The sequence below is a fragment of the Macrosteles quadrilineatus genome, unplaced genomic scaffold, assembly GCF_028750875.1.
Source record: "Macrosteles quadrilineatus isolate MER2022 unplaced genomic scaffold, UCM_ALF_1.0 Scaffold_9__3_contigs__length_116548681, whole genome shotgun sequence".
In the NCBI taxonomy this organism is placed as follows: Eukaryota; Metazoa; Arthropoda; class Insecta; order Hemiptera; family Cicadellidae; genus Macrosteles; species Macrosteles quadrilineatus.
The window spans coordinates 95,675,723-95,691,883 of NW_026542602.1; the positions used below are offsets into that span (position 1 = coordinate 95,675,723).

Genomic DNA, 16,161 nt, shown 5'->3' on the forward strand with positions numbered 1-16,161 from the left:
CTTTCCATAATTGACTTTTAACAGGTATACTCTAAAAGTCCACACTACGACTTATGAATTTTGTATCATTGTATAATTGTTCATATCAAATAAAGCATGCATTAGGAGTAAGGCATGAAAGATAGTAGAGTCATCGTCTAGCACAATTATAAAATTCTCTGTTTTACCCAGCGTTATACGTTACAGATGATGGTTAGTGTAAAAATATTATTTGTATGTTAAAGTAGCCTGGTCAAACAGGTTAGGAACCATGATCTTTAAATACATAAAAGGTTTTAAAGATAAGAAAGTTTAGAGAAATATTGGCTAATTACACGTCAAGAAGGGTGGTTTTAATTTTTAAGCCCCGCAAATGCAAAGTAATGAATGTCAGCTTAATTCCCTTGCTGAAAAGCCCGTTCCTCAATGAGCTCGTGACGTAAACTCTGGTGTAAATATTTTGAATGACTGTAATTGAAATTGTGGGATGTATTCAGGATTTAATATTAGGAGGATTTAATCAATATATACAGGGTGTTCTTAAAAACGTTTCAGAACTTTGGGAAATGAATTCCCATACTAAAAGGAAGAAAAAAGTTTATGGGAAGGTATGTCCAAAAATGCATATTTACCCAGATATCCGCCATTTTGTTTTTTAAACAAAAATATTTTTACCTGTGAAGTTTTTTATTCGATGATTATGAAATTTGGTCAACCTGTTAACATACACAAGAACTATAATAGAAAAAATAATAAAGTGGTTCCGATTGTAAATTTCAAAATGGCAGCCGTTTGAATTTTTCTAACCCAAATAACTCAAAAACGGCTAATTCTATGAAAAAATGTCAAGGATACTTTTTTTAGCATTTCCAATTTCCTATCAACCAAGATCAAAAAGATCGGACAAAATATAACGTTTTTTTTGGGTAAAAATAAGGCAAAAATAAGGGGTTCCCCGACTAACTTTATCTTAAAGATAGTGTTAAGTTAGTGTGGTTTGTGGTCTTTATTTTCGGAGTTTTGGTTTGTTTAGTTTTGGGGTTCCTGGTGTCAGTATATGGTTATATCTTCATCATGAATCGTAATCGCAAAATCAATTTTAGATACACTTAGTATTAACATATTCTCCTAACAACTGGTAACTTGCCAATCACATTAGAACACTTTGCTCCTACCCACACAACTGCAGTGCTTAGCACTTTGTCTAAAAGCCTCCAGTCTAGTATAATCATACTTACAATACCAAATTATCTGTAGAATATATTGTGCAACATAAAATCTGTTATGATAAAGTGTTGTACAAAAGTGTGTATTCATAAGATATAATATATAATAATCCGTTTAAACGTGTTAAATTTTGTTTTTGGTGAAAAGAAACATGTTTTGGTACCATTGGAAATTACGATTAAATTAAAACTGTCTAAAGACCTTTGGGTTTAGAGCTCATATGACAAGGTGCTTGATGTTTACTTAGATAATAGATAGATATCAACTGTATTATCTAAACAAAGCTCTGTAAATATCCTGTGTTTAATCGCATTTCGTATTGACCTGCATGCAATGGATAATTAAACATGCGTACATTGTTTAAACAGTCTCGAAAACACGATTAATCCCAAATCGAGTTGATCCCAAAATATAGTAATTAATAAAATTCAAATAACTCCTCTATAACTGGTTTTTCAGTTACTATCCCTTACAGTTTTGATAAGCCGCAAATGCACTGACGTCGCCACGAAGTCGTAAATAGAACACGCGTTAGATGATTGTGACAAATGACTGTTGCCAGAAGCTCGGTAAAGCTCTGCTAATTGGTTTTGAAGTTTGTAAACTAGAAGCTTTGCTCCACGGTCTAATTTGGGACATAATATTCCATTCATGTTGTGGGTAAGGAAATTTAGCATCCCTTATCTGTAAATTTGTAGAGTGCAAATTGTTTGTAAAAATAAATGATCTTAATTGTGTTTGCTTTGGATTTTACCAATAACATGTTCACAGTTACCTCTATTATTTAATACAACCGAAAAATGATGAAACACGAGAATAAGACAAATTTTAAAGTGAAAGGTAAAAGTGCAATAGTTTTAAAACCAACAAGACCATTTGCACCTACGTAACATTAAGTTTAGACTGTTACAAGATGATGAACTGGCGTTTTATCCAAAATGGTATGTGTATATTCTGATGAGGGTTAGTTTGGTATGAAACTCTTAAACTTTTTTTACAACTTAATTTTATTGTAACTACTTTTGCAAAACCATACAACAAAAGTATTAATTTCATTTGAAATTTGGCCGGATTTTATAATCAATTAAAATAATAGTATGTCAAAATAATTTGTTATGTTAGTCATGTAAACACATACCATCCTAAATTTTAAATTTTTTATTTGCATTTAGATACACATATCGTTTAAAAACCCATAAATATCCAAATTATCACATACGTATTTTTAGACTCTAATGATTGTACTACCATTTCCATACGCTAATCATCAGGGGAGTGAGCAGGTCTAGAGATAGAGCTCTGGGCTTCGGGTCAGAGGTCCCGGGTTCAAATCCCACCAATCCCTAATGGATTTTATCTATATGATAATGCCACGAGCCTCTTGGGCTAGCTTGAAGTACAGTTATGTTTAAAACACTTCCGGGCTAGAACCTATCGTCCTAGGATGTGAAGAAAGGACGTAAGAAAAATCATAAGCTAAGTACCTAAATCATGTTATAATTTTAGAAAAAAAGCAATACACCTACGTCCAAAGCTCCTTTGATGATCGGCCCCGCCTGACCGACATACAGGGTGGAGGCGCTGTCGAACACCAACTCCTGGGGCTCTCGTTTGACGGGGATGCTGTCGTACCTCTCGCAGTTGTAGTAGACAGTGACCTCCTCAGCAGTGACTCTCAGGGCGAACCTGGACCACCGGGTGAACGAGGAGGGTAGCAGGAAGGAGGCGATGGTCTGGGAGGCGTAGTGAGTGTTGACATCCGTGTACAGAAGACTGAGGTTTGACATGCCTATCCCTGCTGCTCCTAGGTGGACCCCCAGCTCGACCACCTGCAAATGCAATGCGTAGAGGAATATGTGGTGTTGTAGGTATAACGAATTAAGTAGTATGTCTTAGGAAAGTTATTTTCAATCTATTTTAGTGGTGGGTATGTTAATAAATATTGAGTCACTCTAACTCTTTTTAAAATACACGGTGTCAAATCTTTTTTTGGCTACCATCATTCTCAGTAAACGAACAAAATAATTTGACTTACTGACAGTTGTCATTTTTTTGTTAATCAAATCCTCTTTTTTATCATCTCTACTAAGGAATAAAATACAAGTAGACAAAGAAATGCACAATTTACTGCCAATGATTTAGCTACAAGAAATTTCAACTTTCTTACTTCAAAATGCACTCAGCTATTTCTATTCTAAGACGAGATTCTAAGATGTTAACACGAGCTATTTTAGGAATTTTTCAATTCTCATATTTAAAAACTCTCATGTCGTACTTTATAGTTTGTGACACATAAGGAATTAATCATTACTACTTAAAAATAATTAACAATACGTGTTTTATATAGGATCAAAAACCTTTTAGAAGGCGTATTTATTTTCCTTGGTGAAAAATTATTTGAAAACAAATGTACCACGATTTAATTTGTATGTGAAATGTTGGCACGAGACAAAGAAAAACTTTAACATCGTATCATGGAATAAGAAACTTGATCATTAGCTTGTACCTATAGCCTAAGATTCCATTTAATACTGCATATTTAAATTGTTTTGATCAGTATAACATTCATACGGTTAAAAAAGTTAGATTTTGTTCTAAATTGTAAGAATCAGTAATTGAATTGAAGAAAGATCGAGTACTGTGCCAAATGTAAGGAAGTGATTTTTTTGCAACACAAATTTTATTCAGTAGCACATTAGGTAGTACCAGTGAACATATACCATGTAAATAAACTGTATAAGATGTTAACAGAGATCTTGTTCGTATTCATGCAATCCATTCAATATGGATCTTCCACTAAATGTCAAATTCACTTGAAAGATTGGGATCAATAATCTTCCTTCTTACTGATATTATGTTCATCGTTTTTAAACGTTATGGAATAAAAATAATTTAAGTGTAGTTTTTATGCAAACAATATTTATTAATACCATATACGGTTTAAGTACATGTCTAGAAAATAATATTAACTCTACGTAAATTCCTGGATTAGTTGAATAATAAGTGAATAATAATTGTAAATGAAATTATTAATTACTTTTTCCAATTACATTAATAAATAATTGTATACTCTTGTCAAATATAAATTGTTTTTTTTTTTTTTAATTCTCAAACAATAAAAGTAAACAAATTTAGTGATCTTCGTATATAAATATTGTTTTAATATTAGGTTTTAGCTATCTAAACAAGTTTTCATTTATACAATCTCAGATGAATTTATTTCCTTTCAAAGTATTTTAGATTATACAGAACAGGTAGCTAGATATCCCCAATTCAAGATAGTGGAACAACTCAAAAACTTTTTTAAACATACTAAAAAACAACTATTAGATAAATTTGTCAGCACCGCAAAGGTAGTTTCCTCTCCAAAAAAGTACTTATCAAAGAAGGAACTTCAAGTTAAACATTTTCTCACCGTATCCAAAGGGTTGACGACTGCAAACAGGAACCCTCCCTCCCGGTTGGACAGCTTGGCCGTTGCTGTGATCGAGAACTCCGGGTAGAACCTCTCTGGAAGGTAGAGTCTGTAGGGCGACTTTATGTCTGATCCAGGGCGAAGACCCATAGCCGGGAACCCCTCCAGGCCGTAGTCAAAGAACACCGTGGTCGGATCATCGAAGGGGATCTTGATCGCCTGTAGAAGGTCTTTTTCTGTCATGTCCACTGAAACAAGATTGAGTATTTTAAAGTCTTTTTCGTCACATTATACAGTAAATCAAATTTACCGATATTCTTGCAGAGAGTAAAAATGCATATCATGTGTCTTATTAGTAGGCTCTCCGTGTAGGTTGACAATTATTTGTCATATTTGAACATGAATATTGCACTTTTTCAATTGATATTAGAAAGGTCAACACGTTTTCTAAACAACATTTTAAGTGCAGTCTTCATTACGTTATACAACAATTTATTATACTGAAAAATTAAAAAAATCTCAAAGAAGATCCCAACCTCGATTATTTATCCTTATCGAAAACAATCCACAATGACTTTTAAAACAATAACATTAACAACATTTCCACAGCTAAAGAATATTTTTTTTAATTATGATTATAGTTCAATACCACCTAGACCTTTTATTTTAGAGGTTTGTTTAACAGTTAAGTTATGTTTGTAAAGGAGACGCATACATATCAATCAGTGATAGTTGGAGCAATTCTGGTGTTTGTTAAGGCAGAATTTGGTTTATTTATTTATACTGGTTTGTTTATTTATTAAATTTGTGAGATGACTGTCCGTCTGTCCATCTGTCCATCAGGCTTAAACACTGGACCGATTAAGGTAATATTTAGCTCAAAGTATGTATACTGTATGTGACAAAGGAGGAGATTCACTTCTGTAGATTATTTTTGGACTACTATCTGCTCTCGTGAAGTCTTAAGTATCACGACAAGGATTTTAAAAGTAAATATTTATTCGTCTTCATGGCAGAGTACGACATTATCAATTGGCATATTAATGTCACATAGCAGAACTGTCAAATCCACGTATTTTACAAAATTACAGACAGTTAGTGCAAAAAAATATACAGCCTACAATAGTTTGCACAACATATGTAGTAGCATTTTTTTAATTGTGTCATTAATTATGAAATAAGTTGAAATCTATATCCGTTGTTGTGTCAGCCTATGCATATGCCTCGACTTTTATTATTGTCACACTAATGAGAATAATGTTATTTATATTTTTTGACAGTAGGGAACGTAACTAACATAACTAACTTTTTAACTGAACATAACCTGCAATAATTATTAACGATAATGGTTTACTATCTCGATAAACGTTATGGTCAGGATTTGCTACACCGCTGCTTGAACTAAACAAAGGATAATATCATAAAACTAAGGTGTATGCAGTTTAATTTCGTTTCTGAATCCAAAGATATATGTTACTGATTTTATTTAATCAATGGTAGTTTATAAATTAATGTATTGCAATAAACAATAAAACTGGTAAAAATAACAGGTTAAATTGTGTTGTTTTTTATGTATTATTTACATTGAGGAAAGTCCTATCATAGTTACCGGTAAAGGAATTCTGTTTTATTGCAATAAGGAGTGAATGTTTTCTATTATTTAAATTTGTCTTACTGTGATATTTATCTGCAGGCAACGAGGCCTTGTAAAAAACGAAGAGTTTGGGATAAAATGTCGTTTATGTAACTAGGTGGTGTTTTAACTAAATAAATATTTTAATAAGAGTATCTATTTAAAATTAAATTATATATAGTTACACTATGTCACAACTGCATCAGCGCTTTAAAGTGTTGTACTAGTTACCCACTTTTTACCCACTTACTTGTGTTGAAAGAAAGACATTTTATCAAACTGAATTTTACAGTTAAATTTTGTTATCTAAACGTATGGTGCATGTGAAACTAATTTACGTAACATATGTTAAGAAGAATTTATTTTCTCTTCCACAGTATATGCACGGTGGCATTACCAAGAAGCGTGGACGATACGACTCTGCTACCTAGCGGCGAATCGTGGAACCTCGACAGTGTAAGGTCACAAATATCCGACAGAGTGCTTAAGCTTATATTTACCTGGTAAACATTGTTTCATTCAAACTTAAATTTGTGTTCTCTTCCTTAATTGCGCACCATTGGTTTGATTTTTAATAACAGCTTGCTTGTCCTGATCGATAAGAAAATTTTATTTATATTATCAACATAACCCAAATACTATGAAAACATATAGGGTAAGATAACTTATTTTTATTATATAATTTTACCTAATTATAAATTTTTTACCTTTTACTACTATAAAAATCTGTGTAATTGCAATAAAAATATTTTTTAGTTAGTTATAAAATGATTATTATTTATTTATGCAATGAAAAACCTTTACCGGTAACGTTAATTTTTATATTTATCCCTCGATCTAAAATATGTTGTTGCTCACAAATTCGAGATATTTAAGTCATACACTTGACAGAATTTGATTATTTGTCATAACAATTTGTTGCATGCCGATTGAAGACAAACATGTTTCACTAAATAGACTAAAAGACTTAGATATATTGTCACATTTAGGTTGACAAGTATTTTATAATATAAATTGATTTATTTGAATACAATCTATTTACAAGCGTATACATTTTTTATTATCTTTATAATAATTTATAATGTCTGCAAATACATAGCCCATTATAAAATAAGTCTTAACTGTGTCACATAGTCAAATCAAGAAAGTAATTGTTTTACAGCCTGCTAATTTGTTTCAATAATTAAGCTTCACGGAAGAATTTAAATTTTCCTCACTCGCAAGAAATGAAGAGCTGTTTTTGCTCCATTAAAAGGCCACAGTTCAAGAGTGTTCATGCAAAAAGGTAGCACTTTTTGTTGATTGCTATCTCAACGTTTGGATCTCAACAAATTGAGAATTTAAATGTGTGAAACGTATAATAACGTTCAACGGGTTATTTATGCTGTAGGAAATATTTTGATGTGAAATAAACTTCAATGCTTTTTGTTTTGGATACAAATAATACAAATTTTATTCGGTTAATGTTTGTTTCGATTACAGATTTGATATACTACAGTAAAACACTTTTCTATAAGTATCGGTTTTAAAAGAACGTACCCTCTAGGTACGTACAACTATAGGCCCTACTACAATAGTATGTCAAAAAGTCATGTATCATAAAGCTTTTAAAGAATAAAACATGCAGAGAAAATCATTTGAATTATTATCTATATTTTCTTTGAGCCAATTTTGGTGACTTCAAATTATACATGAATTACCAAATAATCAATATTAGCTATTGTAAACTAAATTTTATGTGTTATTATGTACCCTAAGAACCTCGAAATCGATGTAAACAACGTTATATTACTCTTTGGACAAGCAAAACGCGAAATTGTACTCCATTTGTACCTCTCAATACTGGTTCGAGATGGGAAACAACACATGTCAATGGCTGTAATACATTTACTCACTTATTTTAAGAACAGTGGAGTATTTCCAGAAAATCCTAAAATAAACTGAGCACAAAGAGATTTTGTTCGTTTAAACATACTTGAGAGCTTTGATTCGGAAAACTCTCGCTTAGGATATTTTTACTTAACTAATGAGTAAGCTGGTTTGTTTTAGCTTGTTTATTTAAGCTGATTTTGCTCTGTTGTGTATGATAGTTTATACATGGATTATTTACTTAAACATGATTCTACATTTTACATTCATTAACTAATTTATATTCACAATATTTTATATTTTAGGGAGAAATTTTATATTTTATTTACCAGTTTAGAATATCTAAAATCATTTTGAAAATAAAATTTAATAAATAATTGTCATAATATTGTTAGAAATATTGATAAACAACACACTTTGAAATATGCGATGTACAAAAATTAAGGTCTTGAAAAAAACAGATCTGTCACTGACAACTGTAAAGGTAAATTAATTGGTAGCTCAAAATGGTACCATTTGCTTTTTTAAATTAAAGTAGCTATACCTAACTGTTTGGAAAATTATTTTCTAAGCAATTACACAACATTTTGGTCAATGGCTTTCGAGGTATTGTTGTATTACATTTTTACACGTGACAGTATCTTAAGTGTTTTTCCAAATATTTTATTGCAATATTCAGTATATGAAACCTGAACCTCTAACACCTAATTGAATGGTTTCTGATAACAGTAAACTGTTCAACATAAAAATAGACATTCCATACTTGAATTATTAATAAAACTAGAACAGATTACAAGTACTGGCACATACATTGAAATTTTTTAGGCAAGCTGACTAAAATGTATGACTGTTTCAAAAGTAAACAAGTAAATTTGGTGGGTAAATTAACTATTTAGCTGAGTCCATGTCGTACAACGGGGACGGATACTTTGACGGCTCTGTCAAGGCGGGAAGGCGGGGCTACCAGCCTCCCGTTGGTCACAGAGAGAGTTGGTAACCGATTGAACACAACCCTAGGATAAGATAACAGTAAGACATGAATAAAGGCATTTTCCTTGCTGCGCTCAAGATGCCCACTTTTTTCAATTTGTTGATTAAAAATTAAAAATTAATAATGATGAATAACCAAAACACATTTTTAACATGATTTATGATGTAGTCCAGGGACCACTTTATGAAATATATTTTAAATGTAAAAATATTAGTTGATATCGAGTTTCCTTTGTATGTTTTCTTTGTTTGTTTTTTTACGTAATAGTTAAAGAACGGATTGTAAGGCATATATCACAGAGATCAAGTGGTATTTTTATGTAGAGCTATCCTAGTTTAATGTTTGTTAAGGTATGTTAGGAATTTTCTCTGTTGACCACACAACTTGTTAAAGTGGTCAGTTAGTATTTCCAACAATAATGTATTTTTTTGTATTTTTATGGAAATAAACTCATTTATTAATATATTCATTCATTAAAATAATAATGCAGTTATAACATAGTATACACTGTATATTCTCTACATAGTAAACCTCTTATTTAACAATGTTTCTCGAAGAGGATACTCAGTATTAGTGAGTGTGTTACTTTACTACTTTGCACCGGGCTTTGCGAAAACACCGGCTTTTTAATTAGCGCCTCGTACATCGGGCTTTTAGCAAATGAAGGATCACATCCAGCAATGAGGGCGAGTTTTTATTTCCGAGCCTTTCATCTGTTCACAATTCTCATGATATGGATCAATAAAGCAGACGTTTCATAAGGCGAATTTAAAAGGAACGAAATTATGATAACAACGTAACATAAGGCAACTTCTTCAAAACTTTTTATTAGTTCTGGAGACACTGGTTTTAACAAAAAGAATCTCTCTGCTATTTATGCAATGAATATATTAATTATTGTAGGGTTATCTGTTGAATTCTAAATAGTAAAGAACTTTTCAAGTGTTATATTTGCAAACGTAATTGTAAGGCAAGAATATTTATAGTGCTCTTAACCTAATTTCAAATGCCTTAAACTATGGTATGGCTTACTTTTATGGAAGGTATTTTATGGAAGCCACAGTAAAGCTAAAACTTCAAAAATCCAGTCCTTGCATTAGGAAGTTAATAAAACAATCTTTAAACCTGATAAAATAATGCAGTAAAATGTGTAAAGGATTTCACACCGCTAACCGCAATGGAAATTTGTGATGTTTTCATTAGCCCATTGGGAAAAGGAAGGCCTTTGGATTATCTCATTCCTGATATTATCAGGATATAGGCTTTATGGGCTACGTAAATTAATATGTAATTAAATGAATTACCTTTAAAACTTGAGTAGTTAATTTTAAATACACCACCATTTAATTGACTTCTATACAGTAAAACCAAATAATTTTTAAAACAGATCCCAATAAAATTGTAGTTAAATCAAAATCTATTTCATGTTGGACGAAGAGAAGCCCATTCTGCTGGCCTTACAGTTGAAAGCTCTATTAACATGTCACAAACTAAATACTAAGATTTAAATTTAATTTTGAAAAAAAACCCTAAATCAGTGTCTTAGCGAGGTTCCCTATAGGGATGCAGCCATTACCTACGTGGCACGGCTGTTATCCACCGTGTGAAGCTTAAATTAATAATGAATAGCGTTGTTTTTAGGATAAAATTTTAAGATAAGAGTTGAGAAAAAAGTGTACATTTAAAACACTTATATTATAAGCAAAAATTAAACTGTTGTAATTTGCTTCTTATTGGATATATTTTTTATCAAATTTGGAAAACCTTTTTATCTTACATAAAACGGCACTATTTTCATTTTCTGTAGCAGCAAACCTAGGTACACATGAGATCTAATGATATTTAAATATGGACAAAATCTGACAAGTTAAGGGAAATTACCAACGAATAGTAAATTGCTAGTATGCCGGTTTTCTGCAGTGGTGGTATTTTGTAAATATTATTATAGTGGCAACACGACTTCAAACACAATTTTCTCTTGTGTTGGATTATAGTGTTATGTAAATTATGTGATTACGGTAGTATTACCCATTTTACTACAACTATTTATCAGTTATATAAAATGTGTACGTGTCCACTGTGAACCGTTTTATAAATTATGTGTGCCAGATGCGATGCTTGCAGATGAAAACTCGTTTTCATCCTGGTTATGACGCTTAATTTGCTGAAAGCTCAACATGCGAGGTGCCAGTAAAAAAGTACGCTTTTCACAAACCGGATGTGTATAGTTGGAAAGATTGGTGTTTGTAAACTATAAATAATTGCACTCTAAGTTATTTTACATCAACAATATAATTGATAATTTGAGATTTTTTATAACTTTTATACACTTGTAAGACCACTGGTCTAGTTATCAAAAGAGTGTTTCAATTAATTGAGTATACTTTAAAAAAGTCATACTTCGATAAACCTTTGTTGTATTATTTATTTTAGTTTTTATTAACAGTCGGATGCAAGTGGGACTAAAACTTGTCCATGAAAGTACCATATTGTAAGTTGTGTTCTCTAAATACCCTACGTAATAAAAGAAATATAATTAATATTTCTAAACGTAATGAGATTATGTATCATATGATACTTAAATAATAATTCGTTTACTCCATATGCACGCAGTAATAGTGGTTATGTAGTGATATTTTACCACATTGTACCCTGCATGACTTTCATGTTAAATTCTCTAAATGGAAAGGCTAAAACAAATTGATTATATTTTACGCTTACATGACTGCACATTAATGTATATTACACCTAAATCATACAACTTATATAATTTTGTAATCTTCATATAACTCGGAAAAATCATTTGTTAAAATTAAACTATAGTTGTTATAGTACAACAGTAGCGTATATTACAACATAGTGAAGAAAGGGTAGGTAGCCTACACTAAAAATATTTCTCTGGCGTTTTACTAATATTTAAAGTATCCAAAAGCTCACAGTAATCAAACAAATTCTGTAAGTCAATTAAAAAAACCCAAGTGGCTAATTTGACTTACCCAACCATCAACCTTCAAAATTCATCACAAGGATCCATGTTATGTTATAAAAAATCATTGAAAGAATATGGATTATAAATGTCAAAACCGTGAATGAATTGAAAACGAATTAGGCCTACAATACTTTTGATCTTATATTATTATATTCTTACATAGATCCTCTTCAGCACAACCGTAGAGATCAGCGAGTCATCAAGTGATGGGGATAGTGTCTGTGTAAGTCTTGTAATCTTGCTTCAATTCTGAATCAAGTATTATGTTTATAAAAGGTATAAGCCAATGACTTAAGGTTTGAAAGGTGCTATAACCAATCGATCACCTATTCTTCTTATATTGCCATTTGAAAAAAAACGCCAAACTGCTATCAGGTCTTTAAAAGCCTTCATAGCGTAAGATTATAAATAGTTTACTGTCGTTTTATCACCGTGCAATATTCTTCAAGAGATTGCGCTGACAAAGTTTTTGTTTGTTTACTCTCGCACAGGGTAAAAGTTAAATTGAGCATTAAATCACTTTTTATTCTTCTAAACTTCTCTATGTTAAGTTTCCAATATATATAAGTATAATAATTCAAATACCGCTGTAATTCATAGAATACAATTCTAGTAAACATAATCTTGCAATTGTTATAAGTTCTTTCACCTTAAAAGTTTTAAAGCATAATGAACCCTGTCAAATAACACTTATAACTATAAATTGAAATTATAGCTATACGAATCTAAATAACCACAGAGATTGAAGATTTTTTATTAAAAATCAAAAGAAGCTCAATAAATATAGAACTTGTGTAAAGCAATGGACTAGTGTGCTTTACATTTGCATTTATGATTTATATATTTCAATAACCCAAAACAAATTGGTTTAAAACAAGAATATATTAAAAATGGCAATGCCATTCTCGTTATATTCGATAATATACTTCCCTAATTTAATATACTGTATAGTAAATATTGTATTCTTACATCCTTGTCAGATGATCCTAATTTTAAATGTAATTGCAACAGCAAAACTTTGTTTTAAATAGGTAATAAGGAAGATTCAAGAAATACAGTTATTATGATAAGATGATCTGGTTGGTGCTAAGACGCGATCTCTACGAGACTGGAAATGCAAAAAGTGTCGTCCTTCACTATCAGCTACATCGGAGGTTAGTGCGGATGGCACGAAAGAGCTGTTACAGGCACTGGAAGATTTCAAACAGAAGGTCTTCATGGAGTTGAAATCTACTAGAAACGATATAAGTGAACTTAAGGAATCTTTAAATTTTGTATCAAACATGATGGATGATTCAAACAAACTAATGACGGAAATAAAAGGAGAACTAGCTACATTGAAGAAGGAAAATGATGATCTCCGCAAAGAAAATGCAACCCTTACTGTGGAAGTGACCTCTTTGAAAGACAGAGTCCGCTCACTGGAACAATATTCCAGGAAAAACAACGTTGAGATAAGCGGGATCCCTCAAACTCCAAATGAAGATGTGGTTAAGTTGGTGAAAGATGTTGGAGCTGCTCTGGGAATCGACATCCAGGAAGGTGACATATCGATTGCACACCGTGTTCCATCCTTCAAAAAAGAACGCACGCAGCCACTTATCGTCCAGTTCTCCAGGAGGACATCTCGTGAAACCTTGCTGAAAAGTTTTAGGGAGAAGAAGACAATGACAGCCAAAGAAATCCATGCAGCCTTCCCAGCCCGGAGCGTCTACGTCAACGAACACCTCTCTCCAGAAAATAAACAATTTCTGTCAAAGCTTAAAGAAAAGTGTAAAGAAGTCGGATACAAGTATGCGTAGTGCAGAGAAGGTAAATTCTTCGTACGGAAGTGTGACAATGATCGCTGCCTCAGAGTGGACACCTACGAGGAACTTGAGAAACTTAAATAACATGTAAGTCAACATGAGTCAACCTACACTATTTTTGTCGAATAAAAAATATATATATAATGTTTGTTATCTCTTTATTGTTATTATGTTTATATATTCTATGAAATGTTTATTTTTATCTCAGGTTCTATTTACTTCTCTGTCATCAAGGAGCGTGACAGTTGTTTATCTTTATAAAACCGTACATATAAACAATTTATTTTTAGAGTTAAAAATGCATACTGTTTAAATGAATCATCACATACTGAAACACAATTCTCAATCCGAAATACAGGATTTCTTTTTGCCTGGGAACGCTACAAAAGAATTTAATTTAATATATACTAATATAAGGAGCTTGAGAAAAAATTTCAATAGCTTCATTGCTGAAATAAGTAGTATAAAACACAAAATACATTTCATTGTCCTTAGTGAAATTTGGATTGACAGTAATGAAGCAAATTTATATAGCATACCAGGATATAACCTTTTTACCTCATGCAACGATGAATACAGAGCTGGAGGTGTTTTGTGTTTTGTTGACAAATCAATAGAAAGTAAGGATGTAAAGTTGTCTTTTAACCCAAGATCAGCTGATATCTTATTGCTGGATATAAAAATGAACCAAGTGTATTTTAAGCTAGTATGCCTGTACAGATTACAACAAATTCCAGAAAACTCATTTTTAATAGATTTATCTCAGCTGATGTTAGAAATAAAAAATAATGCAATATATATTGGTGACATAAATATTAATCTTTTGGAGGAAAGTGCTATATCTGAAAGCTACAATAGTGTCCTAAACAATAATGGGTTTATATCCATAGTTAACTCTCCTACTAGAATTACTCACTTTACAAAAACATTAATAGACCACATTTTTGTAAGAAATAGATATATGCAACAGTTTTCCAGTGGAGTATTCGATTTAGGTATCACTGACCATTGTGTTCTAGGTCTTAAATTTAGATATTTGTCCAATACAAAAACTATAAACACATGTGATGATAACATAAACCTTAAGAAACAAATACTTGATTTTGATCTTGTAAAAACTAAGCTTAAGAATAATACTAACTGGGAAGATATTTATTCTGAGTTAGATGTAAACAATTGTTTTTGTATTTTTTATGAAAAATTAATGAACGTTGTTAATACTAGTAAAAAAACTGTTCATGTTGACTCTAAACTGAGGAAAGCAAAGTTATCGAGTCTTTGGATTACAAAAAACATTTTTAATCGAATAAAAAGGAGAAGAAAGCTTTATATACTTTCCAAAAAAAGACCATATGACACTGCTTTCAACACTTATTTCAAAAGATTTACAGACAATTTAAAAGTTGACATTGACTCAGCAAAAAACTTATATTATTCAAATAAACTTCAAGAATGTAATGGTAATATTGCCCAACAATGGAAAATTATTAATAACTTGACTGGAAATGTAAAAGATAAGAACATTGATAGGATTGAGCTAAACGATGGGACACTGATAACAGAGCCTGGCCTTATCGCCCAGGAAATAAACAACCACCTTGTCTCAATACAGGCTGGACAACCAATCACTTTCCCTGCAGCAATTCTACCTCCTATGTACATCTGTCCACAAACGTTTTTTATAGCACCAACTACAGTGCAGGAAATAAAGTCAGTTGTTGGTAATTTAAAGAACAAAAAATCTACTGGCTTTGATGGCATCAGTGTTAGTTTACTTAAACATATAATTGACGAAATATCTCTTGTTTTAGAATACATATTTAATATGAGTTTCAACAAAGGTATTTTTCCAGAGACACTCAAATTAAGTTTAGTTGTACCCATTTTGAAAAAAAAATAATTCTTTTAATTTAGAAAATCTCAGACCCATTAGCTTACTTTCAGTTTTTTCTAAAATACTCGAGAAGCTCATGATGATTAGAATTGAAAATTTTTTAAATAAAACACATTTTTTCAGTAATAAGCAGTTTGGTTTTATTAAAGGCAGGTCAACAGAAAGTGCTTTATTGGCAGTAACCGATCACATCTTCCAAGGATTAAACTCAAAACTGAAAACAACAGGTCTATTTATTGATTTTAAAAAAGCTTTTGACATGGTAAATCACAACATTCTTTTAAATAAATTGCAAAACGTAGGAATAAGAGGTACAGCTTTTGAGTGGTTTAAGAGTTTCATCACAAATAGGAGGC

At 31.4% G+C, this 16,161-nt stretch overlaps 1 protein-coding gene across 5 annotated transcripts in view; it reads right to left on the bottom strand.

The window, feature by feature from the left end:
- LOC129002800 (collagen alpha-1(XVIII) chain-like) overlaps window positions 1-16,161 on the bottom strand; it is a 416,528-nt gene that overhangs the window by 198,869 nt on the left and 201,498 nt on the right. For all 5 annotated transcript variants that reach the window (XM_054430863.1, XM_054430866.1, XM_054430867.1 and 2 more), the window contains exons 3-4: window positions 4,622-4,869; window positions 2,733-3,035 (exon numbers count right to left, since the gene is read on the bottom strand). In XM_054430863.1, the coding sequence (XP_054286838.1) occupies window positions 2,733-3,035; window positions 4,622-4,869 (551 nt within the window). The remainder of the gene's footprint in view (window positions 1-2,732; window positions 3,036-4,621; window positions 4,870-16,161) is intronic.